Source organism: Coregonus clupeaformis, chromosome 20, assembly GCF_020615455.1.
Source record: "Coregonus clupeaformis isolate EN_2021a chromosome 20, ASM2061545v1, whole genome shotgun sequence".
In the NCBI taxonomy this organism is placed as follows: domain Eukaryota; kingdom Metazoa; phylum Chordata; class Actinopteri; order Salmoniformes; family Salmonidae; genus Coregonus; species Coregonus clupeaformis.
Window position 1 is genome coordinate 48705262 of NC_059211.1, and position 21875 is coordinate 48727136.

The window sequence follows — 21875 nt, forward strand, 5'->3', positions numbered from 1 at the left end:
TTGGACACAAACATGTTGTCATCCAGAGTCACGTTGTTATTTTCCAAGCTATAGCACACAATATTTTACATACTGCAGATTTTTAAAGGACCAAAGAGTTTGGCCTGCTTTGTGTTTTCATTTTTGCCATGGAAAAAATATTGCAATACTGGTATCGTTACAGTCCTTGTTGTGTAATGTGGCGGCGTCAAGCGTGACTCACTCTGTGTTCTAGTGGTTCAGCTGTGATGCAGGCAAAGGTTTTAGTGTTCACTTGAAGTAATACAATGTATTTAGGTCTTATGGTGTCTGTTGTAAACTGCTGATAGAAGATTAAGATCACAAGATCAGTTATTAATGCGTATTAAGACAATGACTCAACTGGTTGAATAGCTTGTATTATGACTCCACAGTTTGTAGGGGTTCATGTGTTCGTCTTTATGGGCATGCTGACTTTATTTCTTCCTTTATCCTCCCACCATCATTGCTCTTAGTTATGTCTTAGTTGGGCTAGTTTGAGACTGTTGTTTTTCCAACTACGCCATGCTGAGATCTCGCTATGTCCTGGTTTCCTTTGTTTAAATAGAAACCAAACACCTTCTGATTTAATTTTGGCCCGTACAGAGAAAAGCACATGTTCCCACCCAGTAATGACTAGGGAGTTCCCTCTGCTCTCCCTTTCCCAGTACATCTCAATAAGCTGCCTTACCTCTGACCCTTTTCAGGCAATACCACTTGAATGCCACCATGCCGGATATGCACATCGACATGTTCAGCCATTCTGGGTTTCATGACGATTTCCCCTCCCTCAGCCTCCCCAGAAACGGAGACTTCCCTCAGGTAAGACCTCTCTATTTCACACTCTCTCTGTCTATCCTTCTATCTTTCTTGAACATTATTTTTCTCTCTCTCTCTGCCTCTCTGTCACTCTCTCAAAGGGAGGCGCTGCGACTCCCACTTATTCCTTTCATCCTACCTTAAATGTTGCACGGTCGGATATTCCTGTCTGCAGATACGGTGATTAAATGTTGCGTCTGTCACTGTCTAGACAGAGTAAAGAAGCTACCTGCTCCTTTTCCTGTGAAGGCTTGTTATTAATAAGCCACTGTAATTTAGCAGGGCTTTGGTTGTTGGCCATCAGGTTTTATTCTGTCACTCTGAGTAATATGGCTGTTCTCATTGCACTTTTGAGGAACACTTGAAAGTGTTGTGTTTTTCTGGGAGTTTTTGCATGGGGGAATTTAATCTCGTTTTCTTCCTCATATTTGCTTGTGGAGTTTATGCAGCATCAATCACCCGGAGACATTCGCGACTGGCTTATTCTGAATTGGAAATGTGTAAATGACAAAGTAAGAGACATCCCCCCCCGTTTATATTTAGCATCCTAACTGGGCTATATTTAACCTAATTAGCATTTTCCATTTATACAAATTTTGTGTCAGCCCAGGCAATTCCACATTTCTTCATATGGAAAAGTAATCCCTCCCCTCCGCTGACTGAGAGAAGCCCTAACAACAGAGACGGGTGACTTCACTTCTCATCTTGGCTTATTTGTATGGGGTTGAGTGTTAGGGCATCTCCTCATAGGGCTCCAGTAGCTGTGTGTATAGGAGAGCAGTGATGTTTTGCTAAAGAGCCAGTCACTATGCCTCTCACATCCAGCCTGTCCTGTATCAGAGTAATGAGTAATGACTGTTTAACAGCGGCTGGGCTGGGGACATGCCCATGTACTTAATAAAGAGCCTCTGACCCAAGCGTGGCGCCTGCCAAGTGCACACAAAGGCCTGGGATTGAACACCCTGCACCTCCCTGGTACTGCCCAGCTGTGTGGTGTGGACGGGTGCTGCACACACTATACCGAACTCCTTACTCATAGACCCTTCAGAAAGTATTCATACCCTTTGACTTATTCCACATTTTGTTGTGTTATAGCCTGAATTCAAAATTAATTTAGTAGATTTCTTTCTCACCCATCTACACACAATACCCGTAATGACAAAGTGAAAACATGTTTGTTTTTTTATGTTAGCAAATTTATTGAAAATGAAGTACAGAAATATCTAATTTACGTACAGTACCAGTCAAAGTTTGGACACACCTACTCATTCAAAGGTTTTTCTTTATTTAATTATAATAATAGTGAAGATATCAAAACTATGAAATAACACATGGAATCATGTAGTAACCAAAAGAGTGTTAAACAAATCAAAATATGTTTTATATTTGAGATTCTTCAAATAGCCACCCTTTGCATTGCTGACAGCTTTGCACGCTCTTGGCATTCTATCAACCAGCTTCACCTGGAATGCTTTTCCAACAGTCTTGGAGTTCCCACATATGCTGAGCACTTGTTGGCTGCTTTTCCTTCACTCTGCGGTCCAACTCATCCCAAACCATCTCAATTGGGTTGAGGTCGGGTGATTGTGGAGGCCAGGTCATCTGATGCAGCACTCCATCACTCTCCTTCTTGGTAAAATAGCCCTTACACAGCCTGGAGGTGTGTTGGGTCATTGTCCTGTTGAAAAACAAATGATAGTCCCACTAAGCCCAAACCAGATGGGATGGCGTATCACTGCAGAACGCTGTGGTAGCCATGCTGGTTAAGTGTGCCTTGAATTCTAAATAAATCACGGACAGTGTCACCAGCAAAGCACCCCCACACCATAACACCACCTCCTCCATGCTTTACGGTGGGAACTACACATGCGGAGATCATCCGTTCACCCACACCGTGTCTCACAAAGACACAGCAGTTTGAACCAAAAATATCACATTTGTACTTCAGACCAAAGGACAAATTTACACCGGTCTAATTGCTCGTGTTTCTTGGCACAAACAGCTCTCTTCTTCTTATTGGTGTCCTTTAGTAGTGGTTTCTTTGCAGCAATTTGACCATGAAGGCCTGATTCACACAGTCCCCTCTGAACAGTTGATGTTGAGATGTGTCTGTGACTTGACCTCTGTGAAGCCTTTATTTGGGCTGCAATTTCCAATGAACGTATCCTCTGCAGCAGAGGTAACTCTGGGTCTTCCATTCCTGTGGCGGTCCTCATGAGAGCCAGTTTCATCATACGCTTGATGGTTTTTGCGACTGCACTTGAAGAAACTTTCAAAATTCTTGAAATGTTCCGTATTGACTGACATTCATGTCTTAAAGTAATGATGGACTGTCGTTTTTCTTTACTTATTTGAGCTATTCTTGCCATAATATGGACTTATCCCTATTTGGTAAAAGACCATCTTCTGTATACCCCCCCTACCTTGTCACAACACAACTGATTGGCTCAAACGCATTAAGAAGGAAAGAAATTCCACAAATTAACTTTTAAGAAGGCACACCTGTTAATTGAAATGCATTCCAGGTGACTACCTCATGAAGCTGGTTGAGAGGATGCCAAGCGTGTGCAAAGCTGTCATCAAGGCAAAGGGTGGCTATTTGAAGAATCTCAAATATAAAATATATTTTGATTTGTTTAACATTTCTTTGGTTACTACAGGATTCCATATGTGTCATTTCATAGTTCTGATGTCTTCACTATTATTCTACAATGTAACAAATAAAAAACCCTTGAATGAGTAGGTATGTTCACTGGTAGTGTAAGCATTCACACTCAATACTTTGTAGAAGCACCTTTTGCAGTGAATAAAGCTGCGGGTCTTTCTGGGTAAGTTAAGAGTTTTCCACACCTGGATTGTGGAACGTTTGCCTATTATTATTTTCCAAATTCTTCAAGCTCTGTCAAATTGGTTGTTGATCATTGCTAGACAACCATTTTCAGGTCTTGCAATAGATTTTCAAGTAAATTCAAATGTTAATTGCTTTGCCACATTTTGTTGCAGTATTACTTTAGTGCCTTGTTGCAAACAGGATGCATGTTTTGGAATAGTTTTTATTCTGTACAGGCTTCCTTTTCACTTTCAATTAGGTTTAGTATCGTGGAGTAAATACAATGTTGTTGATCCATCCTCAGTTTTCTCCTATCACCACCATCTGAAACTGTTTAAACGTCTCCGTTGGCCTCATGGTGAAATCCCTGAGCGGTTTCCTTCCTCTCCGGCAACTGAGTTAGGAAGGATGCCTGTATCGTTGTAGTGACTGGGTGTATTGATACAGCATCCAAAGTGTAATTGATAACTTCACCATGCTCAAATTCAATGTCTCCTCCCTGGTCTTTGTGGTTGAATCTGTGTTTGAAATTCAATGCTCGTCTGAGGGACCTTACATATAACTGTATGAGTGGGGTACAGAGATGAGGTAGTCATTAAAAAATCATGTTAAACACTATTATTGCACAAAGAGTGAGTCCATGCAACTTATTATATGACTTGTTAAGCACATTTTTACTCCTGAACTTAGTTAGGCTTGACATAACATAGGGGTTGAATAATTATTGAATCAAGACATTTCAGCTTTTCATTTGTAATGAATAAAATGAAAATAAAAAACATAATTCTACTTGGACATTATCGGGTATTGTGTGTGTGTGGGGCAGTTACAAAAAAATCTCAATTTAATCTATTTTAAATTCAGGCTGTAACACAACAAAATGTGGAAAAAGTCAAAGGGTGTGAATACTTTCTGAAGGCACTTTACATACATACATCCATACACTATATATTCAAAAGTATGTGGATACCCCTTCAAATTAGTGGATTCGGCTATTTCAGCCACACCCATTGCTGACAGGTATAAAATCGAGCACACAGCCATGCAATCTCCATAGACAAACATTGGCAGTAGAATGGCCTTACTGAAGAGCTCAGTGACTTTCAACGTGGCCGTCATAGGATGCCACCATTCCAACAAGTCAGCTCGTCAAATTTTGGCCCTGTTAGAGCTGCCCCGGTCAACTGTAAGTGCTTTTATTGTGAAGTTTAAACGTCTAGGATCAACAACGGCTCAGCCGCTAAGTGGTAGGCCACACAAGCTTACAGAACGGGACCGCTGAAGTGTGTAGCGTATAAAAATCGCCTGTCCTCTGTTACAACACTCACTTCCATCTTCCATACTGCCACTGGAAGCAACTTCAGTACAATAATTGTTCGTTGGAAGCTTCATGAAATAGGTTTCCATGGCCGAACAGCCACACAGAAGCAGCCGCAATGCCAAGCGTCAGCTGGAGTGGTGTAAAGCTCGCCGCCATTGGACTCTGGAGCAGTGGAAACGCGTTCTCTGGAGGGATGAATCACGCTTCACCATCTGGCAGTCCGACGGACGAATCTGGGTTTGGCGGATGCCAGGAGAACGCTACCTGCCCGAATGTATAGTGCCAACTGTGAAGTTTGGTGGAAGAGGAATAATGGTCTGGGGCTGTTTTTCATGGTTCAGGCTAGGCCCCTTAGTTCCAGTGAAGGGAAATCTTAACGCTACAGCGTTACCCTCATTAATGCTCTTGTGGCTGAATTAGGGCTGGGCGAATATATATTGAGTTAATTTGAATAATTCAAATTTATGTTTTTGTGCTATATTCCAAATGCCTGTATCGCAGAATCTAGGTTTGTATTGTATTTTTCTTTTTTATGAGCGTTTATGTCCGCTTGTTCTCATGTTGTCTTTTTGGTCTCGTCTCGTTCGCTGCTTCTGTGCTGTGCACCTTCCCATTTACATCTGTATATAATGACGAGATGCTCATGTCTCCTCCTTAACAATGGGAGTTGTTGTCCCAAAGGCGGGAAGGCAGGCGACAAGCTTAGGTTCAAAATAAGCGCAATGAAATGCATAAATATTAGCTGGCTACTCACTAGCACGTGGGCTTGTGCTTGAGAGATTGTTTATGAGACTGGTGTTAATTTTCTATAATGCCTGCTACATTATTAGTGAATGTGCAGTATGCATGGTTCTGGTTAAATGTATTACAAAAACGGCATTTTTATAAACAGACCTGAAAGCCAGATCAGTGATTATTGCAAAAAAAAAGCAGGTACAACTATTTTGATAAAATAATTAAATTAGTGGTTGTGGAAGGCGCATTTTCAGTCTAGGTATAATTTCACAAGCTCTGAATTTATTAGATTATTGCTGACTGTTTTTAAATGCAATGTATTTGGCTTTTAATTGTACAACAAAGCTTATTTAGAGAAAACATTTAAAAAATCAAGATATATCGTGATTCGGCCATAAGTTTGAAATTTTTTAGATATGAGTTTTAGGCCATATCGTCCAGCTCTAGGCTGAATGGAAGCTTAATTTTATTTATTTTATTTTTATTTAACCTTTATTTAACCAGGTAAGCCAGTTGAGAACAAGTTCTCATTTACAACTGCAACCTGGCCAAGATAAAGCAAAGCAGTGCGATAAAAACAACAACACAGAGTTACATATGGGGTAAAACAAAACATTAAGTCAAAAAAATACAACAGAAAATATATATACAGTGTGTGCAAATGTAGCAAGTTATGGAGGTAAGGCAATAAATAGGACATAGTGCAAAATAATTACAATTAGTATTATTGCACTGGTATCATATGACATAAATGGCATATTATTGGCATATTATTATTTACAACCTTACCTCCAAAATGTCTGTTTTGCTTTGGAGACACGTGAATGAGGCTCAATGAGCCTATGTGTCCCGTGATTTCAATCTAATAACCGCATGATATTCAAGATGGGGATTTTAGGAAAACAAAGATAGCAGCCTGCCTTTGTCATATAAGAACAATGTTACGTCATGTGTATTCAGTGTGGTATTTCTTGTGTGATTAATGTGGCATTTCCTTAGTAGTTTTCCATGTTGCTTTGTTCTTGTTGAAGTGCTTACCAGGAGACAAGCAGTGTCACAGGGTCCGACATTAACGATGTCCCGCTGGCCCAGGGCCAGTAAAACCATGTTGGGCCAGTAACTTTACCAGGCCGGTAACTGTTCAGCGCATTTTTGTATTCCAGTTCAACTTTTACCTGCTACCATTGAAAACCATTGAAGACTACACATGGAAAAGTCATGCTATTTCTATTTGAGCAATATGATTGGCAGTTCATTCAAGCCCCACCATTCTCCCGCGAGTCACAACTTCTTGAGCACTCCAGCAGTAGGAGATGATACCTTCACACAGCACATTTAAGCTGTCGAGAGCAAAAAGAAGCGCCCATCAATCTACTCGCTGACGTAAAAACGTAAAAATGAAACCTTCAATAGCGAACATACCAGCAATATGCTTGCTACTGTTTAAAGTCTACAAAAAGACACCTAGCAGTCGTCCTGGCTAGCCTACTGTAGCCAGGTCTATCTCTTTTGGAACGTAGTTGTCTTAAAGAGCCAGTGTCCTATTTTGAGATGTAAAAAATATATTCTCAAAATGACATACTTTAGAAACAAAAATGAATGCAATTAATACAATGCAATTCTAAATAATAGCGTAATGACTTACATTGCTAAATTATATTACAGCTTTTTAATACATAACCAAATGTAGCATATTAATAGTTGAATATAGAGAAAGCATGCCAACCTATAGGCCCTGCATGACCCCAATGCATTAAAAAAATACACCATGTTGGGGCCAGTAGAAATTCTGTTCGGCCAGTAGCCGACTGGCCCGACTGTGTCATCGTTGAAATGTAGACTGGCCTTCCTAGCCTCGTCATAGTCATCTCAAATCAAATTGTATTTGTCGCATACACGTGTTTAGCAGATGTTATTGCGGCTGTAGCGAAAAGCTTGTGCTTCTAGCTCTGACAGTGCAGTAATATCTAACAAGTAATATCTAACAATTTCACAACATATACCCTATACACACAAATCTAGTAAGGAATGGAATTTAAGAATGTATTCATAAATGGACAATCAATGACAGAGCGGCATCTGAATGACTGTCTCCAGTCTCCAACTCAACTCACAATAAATATATTTACTGTGTGTGTATAGTGTATTTCAGGTTGTTAGTGAGAGTTTGTGTGTTCAACCTACATGAATGGCACACTGTGTTATGTTTGAGCTCAATGTTTAACGGTTTCAAACAAATCAAAATCTTCACCACTGAACAGATTCAGTAGCTTCCTTGCATGTAAAGCAGTGGAGCTTTCTGACTGCTGGTTGTTAAGTCTGACCACACTGCAGCCGTGTGTGTGTGTGTGTGTGTGTGTGTGTGTGTGTGAGTGTGAGAAAAGGGGCTTCAGCGCAAGGCAGGCAGAGAAAATGTAAGTCACGGGGTCATGAGTAATCCTGAACCACTCAACCATGAGCACCATCTCTCTCTCTCTGCCCCTTCCCCCACTCTCCCTCCATGCCCACTCACTCCTTTCAATATTACAGCATGGTCACACTAGGCCTATGTATAGTGTGTGGAGGATGTATGTTGTAATTGTCCTCTTGTGCTCCTGATAAACTGCCTGAGTGGCACAATTCTATTATGCTTCAACGGGCTGGTAGAGTACTGAATGCTAGCACAGAAGTTACACAGGTCCAACTGTTACTCAATAAATTATATTTTATGAATGTCCCCTCAGAAGTTAAATCAAATCAGGGGTTCGGCCTTTGATAGCCACGGCATCCAATAGTGCTAGTTTGTCGTTTCTATCAGGATATCCTTATATTGTTTAGAAATGCACTGCAGTGCTGTGCAAAGAATGTTAATCTGGGGAATGAAGATAAACCATATTTTATTAGTCTTTCTGATAAATATTACTCCACTTCCATGTAATCTATGAATGATGATCATTGAGTGCATCACTGATTTATTCATTAGGTCTATCTATCCATATGAAGGCTATACTGAGTACTCTAGACTGACCCTGGTTACCATGGAAAATGGAGACATTTCCATTGTGCTCTCGAATATAGTTATAGTTGGTCTCCTAACATCAGCTGCCCGAGTGCTTCCTGATTAAAAGGGCTGGTGAGGAGGCCCCTTCTGGTACTCAGGCAGAAACTGATTGGCTCTGTGAGGGGAGGTTGTAGGAGTGTGTATGCTTGTGGTGTGTGTATGTGTGTGATGTGCCTTGGGCCTCTGTAGTACTCCGGATGAGCGGTGCAGTCAGGCTTGGTAGAAGGATCTTGTTGTGGGGATGTAGGTAGGCAGTAAATTTACCTTTGCACATTTCAGACCGGTCAAACGGTGCTGCACTTAGTGGGTGAGGATGTGTAGGGAGCGGTGGAGAGTTTGTGGCTCTATGTGTACAGTGCCTTGCAAAAGTATTCATCCCCCTTGGCGTTTTTCCTATTTTGTTGCATTACAACCTGTAATGTAAATTGAATTTTGTTTGGATTTCATGTAATGGACATACACAAAATAGTCCAAAGTGGTGAAGTGAAATGAAAAAAAGTATTTATTTCAAAAATGTCTACAAAATAAATAATGGAAAAATGGTGCGTGCATATGTGTTCGCCCCCTTTGTTATGAAGCCCCTAAATAAGATCTGGTGCAACCAATTACCTTCAGAAGTCACATAATTAGTTAAATAAAGTCCACCTGTGTGCAATCTAAGTGTCACATGATCTCAGTATACACCTGTTCTGAAAGGCCCCAGAGTCTGCAACACCACTAAGCAAGGGGCATAACCAAGCAAGCAGCTCCATGAAGACCAAGGAGCTCTCCTAACAGGTCATGGACAAAGTTGTGGAGAAGTACAGATCAGGGTTGGTTTATAAAAAAATATCAGAAACTTTGGAACATCCCACGGAGCACCATTTAAATCCGTTATTAAAAAATGGAAATAATATGGCACCAAAACAAACCTGCCAAGAGAGGGCCGCCCACCAAAACTCACGGATCAGGCAAGGAGGGCATTAATCAGAGGGGCAACAAAGAGACCAAAGATAACCCTGAAGAAGCTGCAAAGCTCCACAGTGGAGATTGGAGTATCAGTCCATAGGACCACTTTAAGCTGTACACTCCACAGAGCTGGGCTTTACAGAAGAGTGGCCAGAAAAAAGCCATTGCTTAAAGAAAAAAATAAGCAAACTTGTTTGGTGTTCGCCAAAAGGCATGTGGGAGACTCCCCAAACATATGGAAGAAGGTACTCTGGTCAGATGAGACTAAAATTGAGCTTTTTGGGCATCAAGGAAAACGCTATGTCTGGCGCAAACCCAACACCTCTCATCACCCGAGAACACCATCCCCACAGTGAAGCGTGGTGGCAGCAGCATCATGCTGTGGGGATGTTTTTCATCGGCAGGGACTGGGAAACTGGTCAGAATGTAAGGAATGATGGATGGCGCTAAATACAGGGAAATTCTTGAGGGAAACCTGTTTCAGTCTTCCAGAGATTTGAGACTGGGACGGAGGTTCACCTTCCAGCAGGACAATGACCCTAAGCATACTGCTAAAGCAACACTTGAGTGGTTTAAGGGGAAACATTTAAATGTCTTGGAATGGCCTAGTCAAAGCCCAGACCTCAATCCAATCCCGAGTGGCCGGGGGGTGAATAGTTATGCACGCTCAAGTTTTCTGTTTCTTTGTCTTATTTCTTGTTTGTTTCACAACAACAAATATTTTGCATCTTCAAAGTGGTAGGCATGTTGTGTAAATCAAATGATACAACCCCCCCAAAATCCATTTTAATTCCAGGTTGTAAGGCAACAAAATAGGAAAAATGCCAATGGGGGTGTATACTTTCGCAAGCCACTGTATTCATGCTCGCCTACATGCGTGTTTACCTGAAATCTGAATGCATGTAAACCTATGGCTAGCATTCTAGAGAGAGTAGTTTATGTGGCATGATGCTAGCATGTTGTCACCCAGTTTAGAGAACGAGTCACAGACGGCTTGCAGGGCAACACACATACACATGTACACACACACACACACACACACACACACACACAAACAAACACTGATGACCTCCCTGTGGCCTGGGTCACGAGCTCTCCACACAGACCATCTGATTCACTGTGTAACATGATTCAGGGAAAATAAGAAAAATACTGCCCTGCTTAGTGCTTACTGGAAGAAGAATAGTAGGTAAGCACGTTTACGAACCATAGTCCTCTCCACTAAGCCACAGTCTAGAGTGACGAGTGAACAGAGCTCTACATCCACGGCGCACACATATTCAACACTGGAACACACACACACACACACGTTGCACATACTCTTTGCTACTTCCTGCGTGTCCCACACCTCTCTATAGGTGCATATAATGTCAGGTTATCTTCTGTAATGTCACATATCGGTGTGTTTGAACTGGCCCGTTCTGCCTCCCCACCTCCTCATATCTTCCAAGGAGAGACAATATGAGATGCTTTAATAAAGGCATGTTCAACTCCGTAGTAAATTCCTCTTAAGCCCTGGACTGCAAAGGAAAGGCTCAATAAGAGATTTTGGATAAGGTCCATTGAGTTAACACTGTCAGGTTCTGTACCAAGAGAAAGGTGCCATGTGTTCTGTTTCATTGTAACTGAATCAAGCTCAATGGCCTGTTTTATTGTCCCTGCTTGTTTTGTTGCAGTAGAAAGCCCTACAGAGATGGTACTGTTCAATTGATAGTTAAGTTATGAGATGCAGGTTTTATACCAGGCTTGTTTTGCAAAGTCAGTTTCATTTCTCTTTTATCACGTGTCACAAATTGCCTGTTGGATGGCCTACTTTTATACCAGGAAGTAAACAAAGGGGATTGTAACAAAGGATTGCTACAGGCAGTCCTCCCAGTTGAGGCAAACAACTAACCTTGCAATTTTTGGGAAATGTTGCTTTTAATGTTTCACACTCTTATTGGTTTAGTTCTGTCTCATCAACAGAGATTGAAAAATGTAGTTTTCAACAGCAGCAGCAGTCCCCTCCACCAGTGTGTTTCTATTGTCTGGGCTGTGACACAGAGGGGAGAGATGATACTGAATGCTTGAAAGAGGCAGCTCATCAGTGACACATCCTTGCCGATTTCCCAATAGCCTCCGAGTGACCATTACAGGCCAGAGGAGTCCCACAATCTCACTCATGACACCGCCCAGAGGCTCCACTCAGTCGGTCTTGGTCTCCCCCCCCCCAGACCAGCCCAGTGGAGGTGGGCAACAAGGTGCCACGTTAGACCCATCTCTGTTCCTGTTAGCAGGGGGCAGTGGCCCTGCACCATCCCTCTGCCAGGAAGGATGATGTGATTGTGAAAAGATGTGATTGTTTCACATGAATCATGAATCTTACTCAAAAAAGGAAATCCATAGCTATCTTTTTAGTACTAGCCTAAAATATTTTTTTTTGCAATTATCAGTAGCATTTTCCCCAGATGTTTTGACGATCATAGCCTTGTTTCCCGTAAGCAGAGATGTCAATTATGATGGAGTGTGTCTGTGCAGGACTCTGGATGGGCAGATCGAGAAGACATCAGCTGTTGAAGGGCCTTCCATCATATCAGTCTAATTCATGGTAATCTATTTTTATGTATAGTATACTTTTTTAAGATAGCATAGATAGACCTAGCGTTTGTCTGTATCACAGATATGCCTATACTGTAAGTTATGACTTCAGATACACTCTCACTCATTGTCAGTGTCTTTGTGGATGGTCTCTATGGACAGAACAGTTAAATGAGATATCAAAACCTTCCCAGAATGTATTAACCATGTAGCTACATGTTTCTGTCAGTGTGAATCAGGTGCTTTGACAGCTTAGAATGACAAGTCCATCTACTGTAGCTCAATACTGATAAGTGACTACCCATTCCATTAGCTCTTTAATTAGTTTGACATCTCAGCACAGCAAAACTTTATCATTAAAAGTCTAGATCATTTTCACTTCAAGCAGCAGAAGCAGCAACACAGCCTTGAAACAGAGCCTAATCTGTCAGGCAGACAAAAGTCAGTGTCTGAAAATAAGCCCGCCAGCCAGCCTCTAAATATAATAATAATTAAATACTGATCCGAATGCAGCGGCGTGAGCGCCACTAGAGAGGACCCATTGCGCAGGACTGTTTAAACTACAAATGCGGTTGAGTTACACCATGTACAGTAAAATGGGCTTGACTGCCAGTAACTCTAGTCACTTACCAACAGAAGCATCATTTCCTGAAAGCTCCTCCCCTCCTCCTCCCTCTGCTCCCCTCCCCCCTCCCCTCTGCTCTCTCCCCATCACCTTAGAGCATTGTGGAACTAGACCACAATCAATATGTCTAAACCTCTATGTAAATACCTGTCAGTCCAGCCGTAGTTGGAAGTGTGTGTGTGTGTTTTAGGGCAGTGTTTTCTTCCCAGAGCCTACCTGTAGTGTGTGTTGTCCATATGTGTGTGTCGGTGTGTTCTGAGAGGAGCTGGTAGGGCCGTCTGCTATTGGGAAACATTACAGATGTGAGGTGTTTCCACTGCTCCAGCACATGGAAGGATCTGTTGTAAGGGAAAGGTGAATTTGGAGAGTGTGGTGTTTCACCCCAGAGCTTTTGGACTCATGTCTTCTATCCTGCCGTTTTGGACTAAACTCTATTCACAGTTGGGACGACCACTTCCCAAGGTATTGCTGTTCTTTATGTTGAAGTGTGTAAAGCATGGAGCTTGGTGTCTGGAGTAAGCACAAATGTATATGTGTTTGCTAGCAGACTGTTTTCATTTGATTGTTTCTTTTTTAAACAAATGTGTTTGTTTGAAACACGGATTGTCGTTTATAGGTAATGGAGAATATGTAGGTTATGTGTTATCTGGTGCACTATGATTTCCCAATGCTGTTTTTAGAGTGGTTGTAATTTCTTTGTTTGAACGGGTTATTAAAAAGGATTCTTCCTACTCCTTATACCTCCTTGATAGAATAGAAATCTTCTGTACACCCATGCCTCATCTCTTTTCTGCCTAGAATTTTATCTGAAAACCTCATCGCAATTATTGCAACAAAAAAAGTACATGTATTGAAAGCAGTAACTCCCTTCAATGTACTCGGAACATTTCATGACTAGGACCAAGAATATATATTCAACATAGCTTCTGCGGTTTAATAATTGTATGTTCGTTAATGGGAAAATGTGACAGTTTTTTCAATTTCCTGAAACGTTTCTGTTTTGGAGATGTGAGGTTTTCATCAGACAGTGACGATTTTCTGAAGGTGTTCAGGGCTCTACAGTGCGAACATTTTACTTGGATATACCGCGCCTAGAAAAAGTATTGATTCTATCTTTAATATCTCAAGTATTTTTCATTGTTCTCCTACATTTCTTTGTGCGCCTAAATTGTTCAACTTAGGCACACACGTGCATATAAAAAAAGGTCAGCGTAGGGCCAAGGTGCTGTCATTTCAGAAATGTATAGGCACTGCTCTTAACAATAAGCACCAATTACATGTCAATTGCAGAAATATGTTCTGGTGCTCATTCGCTTCTTCACATGTTACTCTTAGACATTGGACCGCTTTATATTCAATAGGTCGTTTTCAATAACACATCACAATACGTTCGATTTGGCTGCGGGGGGGACAAGGAGACCCCTAGCTCTGCTAAAACCATTGACAACTATGTGCCGTTTTCAAGGGATTGTTAAGTAAATGTTATAACTATTTGGTTTTAATATCATTACCTATTGAGCATAGTCAGAACTACACATTTCAGTTTACTCTATGCAAAACAATTGCGCACATTTATCTCTATCATCAGAGCTATACAGCAAGTAACTGCATGCTTTTCATGATCAGTAAACATCAATGATCATGTAATTTGAGATATGTGAAGGTACCTATCCATTTGGCATGTAGCTAGCTAAACAAACAACATAATTTAGCTTGCTTCATCAGAGATTAGGCTGGAAAGTGCTTGACATCAGCAAGTCCTCGTCCTGGTGAAGTTGTCATTTGGACTTCTGTCATCATCACTATAGAGGGCAAGCAAATCATGATGTACTGTTTTATTTTATTTTGTTTTTGTTTGTTTATTTTGTGATGTGCCTTAATGTGTCTGGACCCCAGGAAGAGTAGCTGCTGCCTTGGCAGCCATAATAAATATAAATCAAACAATATTTGGATACGGTCCTCTAGTTTATCCCCTGAAGGTTTGCTTGTTAACTAGCCATATTGACATGATTTGTTATTAGCTACCAAGCCAATTTGACGTGCTCCATCAATCAATGTAGCCTATATAATGTCTGTCAGCAGCAATCATAATTAAACACTCTTAAAAACAATGTTGAAAAGGGGATCATGTTCGCTAACTTTGCTATGTAGGCCTACATTGGTTGGTGAAAATAGTGCATTAGGTCTACTTACCATTGTATGTTTAGCCAACTGTACAACGTTTCTACCGGTAGCTTGCAAAGTAAACATTATCAGCTAACAGTACCACGGCAAATGCGCTCTTCTGCTGCTTGAAAGGCAGAGCCCACAAAAGATGGGAAATTAACCTAAAACACTCATCCTTGTCAGGTGTAGTTCACTTTTGTTTTATGTCACTCAAATATCCAATTAGTGGTGGCCAATATTGAGAGATCGTGAGTGTACCCTGCGTATCGGAAATTACATGATCAATTGATGTTTACTGATCTAGAAAAGCATGCAGTTACTTGCTGTATAACTCTGATGATGGAGCTAAATATGTGCAATTGTTTTGCATGGAATAATCGGAAATGTGTAGGTCTGACTATGCTCTTCAAGAGGTGATAATATTTAGGGTTGTCCCCGACAAAAATAAGTCTTGGTCGGCCGAGAGTCGTCTGTTCTTTCGACCAATGGATTGATCTAAAAAAAAATGTAAGTGTATTTTTCCATATGTAGACACACCCTATGTTTGAATAAAATCAACTATATGTAGGCTGCTTTGCCTGATGCTTTAAGCACTGAAATTAAAAATTAAAACACACAAATTACTAAAGAGCGAGCCAGAGATCAATATAGCCTAACCAGAAGGGAAGAAAAGCTGTTCCCGACCTGCCGCCTCCTGCTGCTGCTGGCCTTCGCAGATTCTGCCATTACGCTCCTGAAGTTGCCGGTAATAGGCTACACCAGCGGTCGGCAACCTTTTCCATTTGGAGTGCCAAGTTATCATACCTTTCCTACTGATCTGCGTGCCAGTTATGATTTTCATATGCACATTTCCGTAGAACAGTTTCATTTCATTTAATAGTCTTCATATCTCAAAATCAATGTCATGTGGTTAATCAAAATTCTGCCTAAATTAAAATGATACAAGTAACTTCTAGGGCCATTGCCAATATGTAAAAATAGCCTACATAAAGCCAACAAATAAAAACATTGCAGCCCGCAGGTAGAAAATATCCTGATAAAAAATAAATATCACATTGGTTATGCATGGCCTGTCTGCAAGGAACTTGAAACATTGTATCAACTATTAACTTGGGTCCAGCCTGAAGCTTGTGCTAGCAAACTTGCAACATTGTATAAAATATGACGGGCACTCAGTTTCCCATGCCAGTGAGCTCCAGGCAGACAGACACAGTTGTATGCTATTTGCGCAAGGGATAAGAAGTGATCAGGTAGGCCTTTTTTATGACATTTCCACTGGATCAGAGCATTATATTTTTTTTCCCTTTTCATGCTGAGTGGTTATCGAAGGGGAGCAAGCTGGAAGTTTTTTTCAAATAGGCTACGTTGAGGAACTATTATCATTCTCAATAGATGTAAAAACAGACAGCTTACTTGCTTTTTGAAAAAATTACTTTGAGAAGCTCCACAGTGATGGTGAGTTAAGACAATCAGAAATAGTATCAGATCCCCAAATGGGCACATTTATAAGCCTACATTTGCGTGCAGGCCAGATAGCCTAGGCCTAGTTCTATGCGTAATCATGTGCGTGTCCTTACTCAAGATTGACAGGAGCGCTCCAAACAAAAGACAATGAATAAATTGACAGCTCGTAAATGGAATGAAATAAACCTAAACTTTTTCCTCACCGGTGTAGCCTAGATTGTGCGCTCTGCAAACAACGTGTCCACTCCTACAATGACAATGGTAAGACTGTAATAATAATATATTGAATGCATTAACAGAAATTACCGTAACCAAACAAACATTGTAGATTAGAAATTATGGTAATTAACGGTAAATGATCCTGGTGTGCCATCCCCGCGGCCTCCACAATGGATTAGTCCACTCAGACAGGCGTGAATCAGACAGGTGTCTCCTGTGCAATAAAACATTTTTTTTATATATTTGTCAATGCTCGACTAAAACAATCTTGGTCGACCAACGGCCTATCGACCAAACAAATAACCAGTCGACTAAATGGGGTCAGCCCTAATAATATTACAAGCAAATAGTTAACATTTATTTAACAATTCCTTGAAAAACGCACGCAGTTGTCAATGGTTTTAGCAGAGCTGTGTTTCTCCTTGACCCCCAACAGGCTAATCGAACGTGCTACACCTTATTGTGATGTTTTATTGAAAACTACATATATGCTATTATAAAATAAATATATGTAAAATATGATTATTGTATGGATATTATATAAGCATATTGGTGGTTTTGGAGTGTGGGAGCTGGAGATGCTGTTCTGTTTCACGTTGAGCTTCCTAGGCTGCTCGTCCCTGTTGGTGTCTGCCAGTCACAATAAATGTGACAAAAGGCTGTCCGTTCAGCAGCCTTTCCAGTAAGTCCTAGAACCTGATAGTTGTGCATGACCACCATAGAGCACAAGTGTTTCTGCACTCTCCTCCTCTCTCTAGTCCAAGTATAGAGGACAGGAAACAGTCATAGATTCTCTAAAAGGTTTTTGGTCAGAATGAATCTGTAATTTATATGATTCATGGTCATTCATCTGATCACATGATATGGCTCCAAGGGTGTGCCAAGTTGATATTATTGACAATTTCAGTGTTTTGACCGTAATGCCCATTCTTACGGTTAGATTTATCTGAATACGAGCATCATGCAGTGGTCTGCGTCATGCTCTCTTCTTTCATTGACGTCCACACAGTGAGTGTAGAGTAGACTTTGATATCCCCAGTAATAATTCCCCGGACCTCTCCGGTCCAGAGGGGCTGTGTGTGTGGATTGCCAGTTCCATGGCAGATGCCAGAGAGTCAGCACTATTTTAGGCCCAGAGTTGACGGTAAGGCATGTGTCTTACTGGAAGTGGCAGAGGAGAGAGGGGGTGAGAGAATGGAGGAGGGAGACTCATTGGCACTGGGATCACTATGAGTGGTGTCCTCCTGTCCTGAGTGAGTCACGGAGTTAGAACTTGACAACCCCGGCCAACTGACTGACCACAGGTGGAACTTACTGACAAAGACTGGAAGGTTAACTGAGTTCATGGGTTTCTGGTTTTGGAATGTGTGGGTTGGGATTTCAGAGTTTTTATTTATTTATTTGTTTCAGCCAATTCCATTCCAAATCGAAAGAGAAAAGAGAACTGGTATTAAGAATGATAAATATGTCACTGTAATTGTGTTAATACTGAAAATGTTTTTGTATTTAATATCTTTTAGCCTATTTAGTGTGGCCATATTTGCAATCTTAGCCTGCGCAATAATTGCCAGGTAATTATTGGGAACTGAGTTATTATCTGACGGGAAGTGAGTTATTATCTGACGTCAGAACCCTGCTGAATCCAATTCCCTTGTGGATGCAGACTCACACCTGCCCCCCCACCCCAAAACACACACACTGCCACACCTCCTCTGAACATAATTTTTTTGTGTGTCTGTGTCTCCATGTAGCTGTGTGTGTTGCTTTTTTTTTTGTTCTTATTCCGCGGTCACATGTGGTCCTGGTTTACCATAAACTTCATAATCCCACCCTCTTTGTTTTTCAGAGACAATGCGTGCATCTCAATACTCTGTGTTGCTTCCTCCTCTCGCTTCCTTTCTGTCATCTGAAGAAAGAAAGAAAGAAAGAAAGAAAGAAAGAAAGAAAGAAAGAAAGAAAGAAAGAAAGAAAGAAAGAAAGAAAGAAAGAAAGAAAGAAAGAAAGAAAGAAAGAAAGAAAGATGGGTGAAAGTGATATGAGTATCTACCAGTAGCCTATGCCAGGTATCTGCTTTCACCAGTCCAGTTTTCTCATCAGTGCAGAATCAGATTAACTGAAAGAGACAAGGAAAGGAAGTTACATTAAACAAGAGATGCCCTCAGTGTGTGCCAGCTCCTCTCCACCAAGCCCTTTTCTACTTCCTCTTGGCACAGCCCCATAGATGCAGACATAGAGATCACCGGGGCCGCTGACTGCTGCCCTCCTATTGGGCTAACCCTCTTCCCTATTGCATGACTGGCTTTGTTATCATTTCCCGAACCATGATGTTTTTTCCGATTTCTTATTAAATCTGACTGTTGACTGAGAGCTCATACTTGTTGCAGGGATGAAGAGAGGGGTTCCATGTAAGGGAACTGAGCGTTACAGAACATTCAGATAGAAATGTGTTGTGTAAACCAGACATGATTCTCTGGTGTGTAGAACAGATTAGCTCTATACATTACATTTCTGTTATCTTAACGTTCTACCCCACTGAATGCATTTTATGGTGGTGGTGTTGTTGACATAAGGGGATTGTTGGTAGTGTGACCTACTGCACCTCCACTTTCAATGGAAGACACAGCCTGAGAGATTCTCCCCTTCTCTCTCTGCCAACCCAAAACAGACAAAGCCATCTCAGCAGGCCTCCTAGCTAACTGTATTATTCTTTATCATTAACCTATATGCCTGACATCCTTTTATTATCGAAGAGTTTGGAAAGATTGGAACGTTCCAGAGGCCAGCTTCCATTCTTTCCTGTGGCTGGGCAGGATGTGAAGGCCTCTGTGGGTGTCCCTGTCCTTGGGCTGGGCTGGGATGGGCTGTGTGTTATAGGGCAGAGCAGAACACTGTACTGTATGTGAGGGATGTGGATAACGTAGACTGCCTGGGATAACATAATCCAGACAGCTCCGTGGCCTCCCAGGCCATCCGTCAGGCTCTGGTGACTGCAGCAGGGACAGGGTTCCATACAGGGACCACAAGCATGACCCACACAGGACACTGGAGACCGGTGGGGCTTCCTCCTCCCACCGTCCCTCCTGGCCCTGTCCCAGACACAGATCGAAGGTCAGTTTTGCGTCCCCTCCCTGGAATAAGGTTAGGTATTTTGGTATTTTATTAGGATCCCCAATAGCTGTTGCGAAAGCACCAGCTACTCTTCCTGAGGTCCACACAAAACATGAAACATGACATGATACAGAACATTAATAGACAAGAACAGCTCAAGGACAGAACTACATACATTTTAAAACGGCACAGACAGCCTACATATCAATACACACAAAATATCTAGGTTTGGATTGGAGGAAGGTAAGTTGTTTTCACACAAGCAACTGCTATTGGGAGCATTTCAACCAGCTATGTTGGCATCAGGCGCTTTGATGTTATCCTTGAGTCAGCAGGCTGGAGTATTGGAACATTACAGAACCACTTGGCTCCTAACGCCAAGGGATTTAAAGGGCCATGAATCGATAAGGCCGTACAAATCAAATCAAAATGTATTTGCCACATGCGGCGAATACAACAGGTGTAGACATTACAGGGAAATGCTTACTTACAAGCCCTTAACCAACTATGCAGTTTTTTTATAATAAATAAAATAACAGTAGGGAGGCTATATACAGGGGGGTACCGGTACAGAGTCAATGTGCGGGGGCACCGGCTAGTCGAGGTAATTGAGGTAATATGTACATGTGGGTAGAGTTAAAGTGACTATGCATAAATAAGAAGCTGTTGAGAAGCCTTTTGGACCTAGACTTGGCGCTCTGGTACCGCTTGCCGTGCGGTAGCAGAGAGAACAGTCTATGACTAGGGTGGCTGGAGTCTTTGACAATTTTAGGGCCTTCCTCTGACACTGCCTGGTATAGAGGTCCTGGATAGGCAGGAAGCTTGGCCCCAGTGATGTACTGGGCCGTACGCACTACCCTCTGTAGTGCCTTGCGGTCGGAGGCAGAGCAGTTGCCATACCAGACGGTGATGCAACCAGTCAGGATGCTCTCGATGGTGCAGCTGTAGAACTTTCGGAGGATCTGTGGACCCATGCCAAATCTTTTCAGTCTCCTGAGGGGGAATAGGCTTTGTCGTGCTCTCTTAACGACTGTCTTGGTGTGTTTGGACCATGATAGTTTGTTGGTGATGTGGACACCAAGGAACTTGAAGCTCTCAACCTGTTCCACTACAGCCCCGTCGATGAGAATGGGGGCGTGCTCAGTCCTCTTTTTTTTCCTGTAGTCCACAATCATCTCCTTTGTCTTGATCACGTTGAGGGAGAGGTTGTTATCCTGGCACCACACGGCCAGGTCTCTGACCTCCTCCCTATAGGCTGTCTCATCGTTGTCGGTGATCAGGCCTAACACTGTTGTGTCGTTAGCAAACCTAATGATGGTGTTGGAGTCGTGCCTGGCCATGCAGTCATGGGTGAACAGGGAGTACAGGAGGGGACTGAGCACGTACCACTGAGGGGCCCCCGTGTTGAGGATCAGCGTGGCAGATGTGTTGTTACCTACCCTAACCACCTGGGGGCGGCCTGTCAGGAAGTCCAGGATCCAGTTGCAGAGGGAGGTGTTTAGTCCCAGGGTCGTTAGCATAGTGATGAGCTTTGAGGGCACTATGGTGTTGAACGCTTAACTGTAGTCAATGAATAGCATTCTCACGTAGGTGTTCCTCTTGTCCAGGTGGGAAAGGGCAGTGTGGAGTGCAATAGAGATTGCGTCATCTGTGGATCTGTTGGGGCGGTATGCAAATTGGCGTGGGTCTAGGGTTTCTGGGATAATGGTGGTGTTGTGAGCCATGACCAGCCTTTCAAAACATTTCATGGCTACAGACGTGAGTGCTATGGGTCGGTAGTCATTTAGGCAGGTTATCTTAGTGTCCTTGGGTACATGGACTATGGTGGTCTGCTTGAAACATGTTGGTATTACAGATTTGGGTATGTCATTTTAGGCTAAAATTGGAAAAATAGTGTCTGATCCTTAAGAGGTTATTAAGAAGCGCGGTTTGTCGGGTAATGTTTCGGAGGACGCATGACTCGACCTTGGCTTTTTAATAAACCACACAGCAGTAGAGAAAAATAAATGAAGAAGGAATGAAATAC

General features: G+C 42.0%; 1 protein-coding gene across 4 annotated transcripts in view; it reads left to right on the forward strand.

Moving 5' to 3' along the window:
• LOC121533577 (protein strawberry notch homolog 2-like) overlaps positions 1–21875 on the forward strand; it is a 120911-nt gene that overhangs the window by 62401 nt on the left and 36635 nt on the right. For 3 of the 4 annotated variants that reach the window (XM_041839644.2, XM_045205537.1, XM_045205538.1), the window contains one exon: positions 705–819. In XM_041839644.2, coding sequence (XP_041695578.2) covers positions 705–819 — 115 coding nt within the window. Of the gene's footprint in view, positions 1–704; positions 820–12996; positions 13355–21875 lie in introns of those variants that run through there. The other variant, XM_045205539.1, reaches the window with a different exon arrangement.